The 7,918-nt window shown below is 36.0% G+C and overlaps 1 protein-coding gene across 2 annotated transcripts in view; it reads left to right on the forward strand.

The window, feature by feature from the left end:
* The window catches only part of Zeb2 (zinc finger E-box binding homeobox 2), a 131,353-nt gene that overhangs the window by 116,104 nt on the left and 7,331 nt on the right, over positions 1-7,918 (forward strand). For both annotated transcript variants that reach the window (XM_046426855.2, XM_046426856.2), the window contains exons 8-9: positions 333-2,302; positions 3,778-3,958. In XM_046426855.2, the coding sequence (XP_046282811.1) occupies positions 333-2,302; positions 3,778-3,958 (2,151 nt within the window). The remainder of the gene's footprint in view (positions 1-332; positions 2,303-3,777; positions 3,959-7,918) is intronic.

The raw sequence follows: 7,918 nt of genomic DNA on the forward strand, positions 1-7,918 counted from the left end.
ACTGTGACATCTTTATTGTGCTATTGACCACACATTAATCTGACACTCTGTTTAAATAGGAGGCTGCCGATGGCAAGACAAGATTTGGGATCTTAGCGGAAAAAGGCCTAGATAGCCTTCACCTTCCACTGCTAACATCTTGAATTATGTCCTCCCAGGGTAGATAAAGCCCAGAAGCGCTTATGGTCACATAATTCTAATCTAAGCACCTAGAATGTAGAGGAACCCCCATTGTGTTCTTTTCATTTGCTTTCACAGATTCTTGTCTCAGCAGCAACTGCAATTGTTACCTAATCAAGGAAATGTAACTTTAATTTTAATTATCATTTTAGGTGAAAAACCTTACGAGTGCCCAAACTGCAAGAAACGCTTCTCCCATTCGGGTTCCTACAGTTCACACATCAGCAGTAAGAAATGCATTGGTTTAATCTCAGTAAATGGCCGAATGAGAAACAATATCAAGACGGGTTCTTCCCCTAATTCTGTTTCTTCTTCTCCTACTAATTCAGCCATTACTCAGTTAAGAAACAAGTTGGAGAATGGAAAACCACTTAGTATGTCTGAACAAACAGGCTTACTGAAAATTAAAACAGAACCACTAGACTTCAATGACTATAAAGTTCTTATGGCCACACATGGGTTCAGTGGCACTAGTCCCTTTATGAATGGTGGGCTTGGAGCCACCAGCCCTTTAGGAGTTCATCCATCTGCTCAGAGTCCAATGCAGCACTTAGGTGTAGGAATGGAAGCCCCTTTACTCGGATTTCCCACAATGAATAGTAATTTAAGCGAGGTACAAAAGGTTCTCCAGATTGTGGACAATACGGTTTCCAGACAAAAAATGGACTGCAAGGCTGAAGAGATTTCAAAGTTGAAAGGTTATCACATGAAGGACCCATGTTCTCAACCTGAGGAACAAGGAGTAACTTCTCCTAATATTCCACCTGTTGGTCTTCCAGTAGTGAGTCATAATGGTGCCACTAAAAGTATTATTGACTATACATTAGAAAAAGTCAATGAAGCCAAAGCTTGCCTCCAGAGCTTGACTACTGACTCCAGGAGACAGATCAGTAATATAAAGAAAGAGAAGCTACGTACTTTAATAGATTTGGTCACTGATGATAAAATGATTGAGAACCACAACATATCCACTCCATTTTCATGCCAGTTCTGTAAAGAAAGTTTTCCTGGCCCCATTCCCTTGCATCAGCATGAACGTTACCTTTGTAAGATGAATGAAGAGATCAAGGCAGTCCTGCAACCTCATGAGAACATAGTCCCCAACAAAGCTGGAGTATTTGTTGATAATAAAGCCCTCCTCTTGTCATCTGTACTTTCTGAGAAAGGACTGACAAGCCCCATCAACCCATACAAGGACCACATGTCTGTACTCAAAGCATACTATGCTATGAACATGGAGCCCAACTCTGATGAACTGCTGAAAATTTCCATTGCTGTGGGCCTTCCTCAGGAATTTGTGAAGGAATGGTTTGAGCAACGAAAAGTCTACCAGTATTCAAATTCCAGGTCACCATCACTGGAAAGGAACTCCAAGCCGTTAGCTCCCAATAGCAACCCTCCCACAAAAGACTCTTTACTACCCAGGTCTCCAGTCAAGCCTATGGACTCCATAACATCACCATCTATAGCAGAACTCCACAACAGTGTGACAAATTGTGATCCTCCTCTCAGGCTAACAAAATCTTCCCATTTTACCAATATTAAACCAGTTGAAAAATTGGACCACTCAAGGAGTAACACTCCTTCTCCCTTAAATCTTTCCTCCACATCTTCTAAAAACTCCCACAGTAGTTCGTACACTCCAAACAGCTTCTCTTCTGAGGAGCTCCAGGCTGAGCCTTTGGACTTGTCATTACCAAAACAAATGAAGGAACCCAAAAGTATTATAGCCACAAAGAACAAAACAAAAGCTAGTAGCATAAATTTAGACCATAACAGTGTTTCTTCATCATCTGAAAACTCAGATGAGCCTCTGAACTTGACTTTTATCAAGAAGGAGTTTTCGAATTCAAATAATCTGGACAACAAAAGCACTAACCCAGTGTTCGGCATGAACCCATTCAGTGCCAAACCTTTATACACAGCCCTTCCACCACAAAGCGCATTTCCCCCTGCCACTTTCATGCCGCCAGTCCAGACCAGTATCCCTGGGCTACGACCATACCCGGGGCTGGATCAGATGAGCTTCCTACCACATATGGCCTATACCTACCCAACTGGAGCAGCTACCTTTGCTGAAATGCAGCAAAGGAGAAAGTACCAGCGGAAACAAGGATTTCAGGTAATGAGATGAGATTTTTTTTTGCTCTGAAGAAAGGAGATGAAAATTATTGTTGGGCTAGGGATGTAGCTCAGTGGTAGAGCACTTGTTTACTAAATGTGATGCCCTAGGTTTGATCCCCAGTACCAGAGACATTAAAAAATTATGTAGATTATGTACACAAAGGAAAAAAATCTCAGTAACAAATATCAGGAGAAATAGAAAAGACTCTTAAAAAAGAATGTGAACCTAAAACTAAGTGGGTTAGAAAGCAAATAGATGAAAGTAGAACACAGTGCTCTATCTGTAAGCACAGTTGCTATTAAAATAAATAAGAAATGTAAACGTTTTTGAGGTTTATTTAGATTGACTCACCTGCTTTTAAAAAATGTATATTGATAACAATACTTTGGTAGGACTTACCTAGGTCCTAAAAGTTAAAGTTTATAATATTCACTCGCTCTTAAAGACGTTTGCAATTTGCAAGTAAAACATCAATAAATTTGAAATATACTATATTATAGTGAAGAGTTTATTTTGAAGAACATTTAAAAAATATTTTGTACATTCCACATGACTTATTACCTATTCTTTAAACTACTAAATAATTATGTTTTTTTTTAATACAAAAGCAGGTACATTTTAGCATTATGCAGTCTAATTCCTATTTGCAAAACAGGAGCATAAGTGGCAGTACACCTCTGTAACAGCTGTTCCAGTATTCCAATTTACAGTACATCTGCCCTCTTTGTAAATGTATTTAAGCCTATTTAATCTTCTCTAATATTAATTAGTGCAAACGTAGTCTAAGAAAACTGAACTGTGGGCTAGCAAATGGAAATGTATGTTATCATGCAAGTTTGCACTCCTTTGGATCAAGACAAAATAAATATCAAGAAATTTAATAATTTACTGATCCACATTCATTATTGCTCAATGCTGAAGGCTGTTTTAACATAGATAGAACATTGATAAAAAGTGTTATTAATATTCCCTATTTCAAATTAGAAAATTAAATATAAAAATATAGCTTGAGGCTTTTAGTTGGTAGACATACATTTAAATAGATTGCATAATAATAACATTTTGTACCTAAATATAAAATTCAATTAAAATGGAGTTTCTACAGCTACAGATCATTTCTAAAGTAAAGCATGCTGGAAAAAACACAAATTCTGATGGTGAGTGTTCACCCATGGATATTTCCTGGCATAGAAAAAGAAGGATTTTAGAAAAATTTATGTTTTTTCCACTTTCAGGGCTGACCATTTCTATCCTTGGAAAATAGTAAGCTCTACCATTTAGGGCAGAGAAGGCTGATATTTTTCTTGAAATGTGAGGCTTCGTATATTGTTCAGGGAAAATAACTTTTTTAAAAAACAAGATCGATAAATAGCTAACATTTTTTAGGTTTTCCAAATGTCAGCCTATGCAGAGTTGTTTGGTGTAAACACAAAGAGAAAAAGACTGTGTTGAACTATGTGATTATATCACAGGGAGAATTGCTTGATGGAGCACAAGACTACATGTCAGGCCTAGATGACATGACAGACTCCGATTCCTGTCTGTCTCGAAAGAAGATCAAGAAGACAGAGAGTGGCATGTATGCATGTGACTTATGTGACAAGACATTCCAGAAAAGCAGTTCCCTTCTGCGACATAAATACGAACACACAGGTATGAGTGACTTTGACTAGCTAGTTAGAGCTTCCCGGCCTGCTGTACATTTCATAATATTTAATGAGTACACTTGTGCAACATAAGATGTAGCATATGCTGATACCTTCAACAAGGAAGAAATAATGCTTTTGCCTAGCTCAGTAGGACTTTTTTGTTGCTTGTTTATTGGATCATTCATGTGTTTATGAGTGTGCTTGTCTTCATATCTTTCAAGTTAATCTGTAAAACAAATTTATAAGTCACGTCAAAGGAATATTTAAATGGCCAGGACAATGAAATTACATGACTCAGGCTAGTTATTGAAAATATTTTCAAATTCTTAAACTGTGATGAACATTTGTATGTAAAAATGTAACATTAAATCTAGTCAATCATGTATTAGTTTTATCACCCAAACATCAAGTAAGCCACAGTTTGGAGGTGATTTTGTTTGGTTCTTATAAATTGACCAAATTTGGAATCAACTAAAAGTGTTAGTATCAAAAGAGAAAGTAAAAGACCAAATATATTTGGAAGACTAAAGTTTGCTTTCTAAATTTAATTAGTTTATTTTCAATTCATGCATCACTAATCAGGAACAATTAATTGCAAAGAGTTGACAAGACAGTAGCCTCGTTTGTCCCTATGAGTAAAGAGATAGTTGGATAATTAAAAAAAAAAAAGAAAAGTAAAGAAAAGACAAAGTACCAAAATATAAAGCAATAGTATTTCCCCCAATCCATGATCTATCTGATTTGCAGCTCTGTGGCTGAGCTCCGCCTCTGTCCCACCTCCCTTTCTCCTCTTCCTACCCTGAATAGAACACTCAGTCTCCTCCCAGTCCTCTCCAGTTCTTCTCTACTAGAAATCTACATCTTGTACTAGCTGTGGATGAGGAAAGGAAGAGTGTAAAATCTCAGTCCAATTATTGGAAAGGGAAAAAAAGGGGGTGGGGAGAATGTTGAAAAACATCTCACATTAAAACCATTTTAATACAGAGTGGGAAAAATCAACCTAATATTAATGGTTTGGGGAGAAAAGTGACAAGGCAAAAAAGAACAGGACTGTGAGTAGTTCCTGCTTTATTTTAACTGCCTACATACATGGTCCCCTGTTGGAGGTTGAGAGCTGTCCTTTGGATACACTGGTACTCATCAGCATGCCTCAGTCCTCACTGGGCATGTGTTGGAGTCAGCAAAAGGAACCGGAATCAGGCTGAGAGTTTCAACAAAGATAGATGAATTCTGTCAATCAAATGTTGAGAGTATTTGTGAAGAACACAAAACTGATAAATAACTGCTCTTACTCCAACCAATCCAGTTTTCTTTGGGGGCAATGATCTGATATTCCTTGTTATTATTTTTAAAGTTCAATTAATGATACTTTGAAGACAATCCAAATCAATAGCAAATACAGACAGCTCTGATAGTCAAGTGATATGTATAAAATGTCAAAAGTTTCCTACATTTGTCTTTTATCATAGATATTTTCTTTAGTACTAAGTCCTATTTAGGCATTTACAGAGTAAAGATATTTTCGTACCTGAATTTACTTTCATATTTTAATCAACCTCAAATATATTTTGTATTTCATTGTTCAGCAGCATTAGGCACTTCACTGAAGGCATCTTTCCTTCTCTGAATCGTTTTATTATATGACCATATGCAAACTCTATCATTTACTACATGGTGAGTGCAAAACTTTTATTTTAGTGAGGGCTATCATACATATTGACATCCAGTCAATATAATTATTTCCTATAAAGTAGATAGTCTATAACTCCCATAGCTATATAGCTAATTGAGAGACCCAAAAGTTGACAAATTAATGAACTAATTTAAAAAATAACGATTTTAAAAAGTAAAATGTTCAAGTTCTTTAAGATGTGAGATCTGCTGCCAGAAACATTGCCTAGCAACAGGATGCTAACCATCCAATGGTTTCTCTAAAGTTGTGATTAATTATCCTTCGGTCGGCTTCCCAGCTTGTCAAGTTTCCAGTGTGTTAACTTTTTGGTCTCTTGGCCAAACATCTCATGACATTACTACTGTCAGTGTATTAGGTTCCATGCAAGTGAAGTTCTTTATGAATTTTCTATCACTAGGATATGTGTGGAAATACAGTCCATTTTCCTATTCTTATTGGGCTCCACCAGCCTTTGTGTTTGTTTATATTAATCAGTAGTAATATTTTCAGAATGAATTAATATGAATATTGTAAGTGAGAACACTCTTGGGGTTGATTGATTCTAAGTTTGGGAAATGAAGTTGAATTGTCATTTGATTTTTATGTGTTGATTATGAATGTGTCATTGATAAAGTGTGTTTGTTATATCTGTCTACAATTTTACATATAGAATCTTTTAAATTAAAAAGAATATTAAGAGCTACTTATTCTTTAGGACCTGTGCTCTTTTGCCTCAACCTATTTTAATTTATTTCCTAGGCAGATACCAAAGTCATATGTATTGCTTACTCATTCTTATCAATGGCTTATTGCTTGTTGCTTTCTTGGGATCTGGGACTGGGTCAGAGAAAGGAAAAAAATATGTAAATGTTGAATTTAATAGGATTAATTGTCATAAACAAGGACTGTAAAATAAAAAACTGGAACTCCTGTTAGGCACTGTCAAGAGCTCATTTGTACTCCACTAAAATTTAATCTGACATTTATTGAGTGCTTTTTCTGATGAGACATTGTTGTAGGTGCTTTAAAATTCATCTTATTTAGAAAAGTCATAAAAATTGTTTCTACTTTTGAGTAAAGTCTAAGTTTTAAGTAAATCATTAGTCAATTCTGTATCTCAGTTATATGATAATTTTTCATACCACAAACCTTCCCCTTATTGTTAACTTCAGTTATCATTCTAGCTGTGAGATGAATCATGAACCTAGATATTAGAGGAAAAAAACCTTACCTTAAAAAAGTTTCGATTCACCCAGTATCAATTTGGATGTTTTTCTGAATCTTGCTCATGTGGAAATTTAATTCTAGGACATCTATTTTTGAATCAGGTAAACCAATCAAACATGTTAAAAAGAGATGAATGTCCAAGTCAGTTTCTATTTAAATTGAATTTATTAAAGACTTAATAGTGAAACGTCTGGAGATTAGTAGACTATTTAGTGTAAGGTACATGTCAGAACTCTCACCTATTCCCAGATTCTATACTTTTGTATGGCATCATAGCTGAACATTTTTTTTTCTTCCAGTTAGTCAGTTCATAATGCAGAATTAATTTATTTCTATTATGAGAATTTTATTGAACAAATTTTCTGAAAATTGTAACCATAGAATAGTGATATGATGGACTGCAGGTTTAGCAGGCATCTCCCGGCTTTTCTAACAGATCTTGAAACTTGTACTCACTGGTGAGTGCTTGTTCTCTCTCACAACACTGATCTGTGGTTTGTTTCTTGGGAAAAGAGAGAGCCATGTCGACTGTAATGTTCATTCAAAATGATTCACACATTCTCTCCATGAAGTGACCTAACAGGTTGACCTTTTTGTGCTTCTGAGCTCATGAGACATTAATTATCCAAAAGAAGTTGCAGGGCAATTTTGCCCATGCACGGTACTACAACTAAAGCACCAGCTAATTTTTCATATACGATTTCTTTTCTCTCCATTCAGATTTATTCCTTCCATGTACTCTGCCCCTGATGCATGCATCTTGCTAAAATCTGGGAAACTATTGAATATGTACTAATGAATAAGAATAAAATGATCTAATATTAACTGAGTGCTTACTATGAAATCCTTGTGCTGAACATTGTACAAACATTGTCTCCTTTACTCCTATGGCCAGCCCACAAGTTAGGTCCCCCAAAAGATCTTCCTTTCCCTTCAAGAGTCCTGATCCTCAGAAGTTAACATACCTGAGACCTCATCACAAGCAGTTGTAGAAGGTGGATTTGAACCCAATCAGATTCCAGAACACATCTCCCCTATTTAATACTGTGCCATCCTGTCCCGATG

Source organism: Marmota monax, unplaced genomic scaffold (genome assembly GCF_021218885.2).
Source record: "Marmota monax isolate L192 unplaced genomic scaffold, Marmota_monax_Labrador192_F-V1.1 WCK01_AAM20220418_F8-fsc00048, whole genome shotgun sequence".
In the NCBI taxonomy this organism is placed as follows: Eukaryota; Metazoa; Chordata; class Mammalia; order Rodentia; family Sciuridae; genus Marmota; species Marmota monax.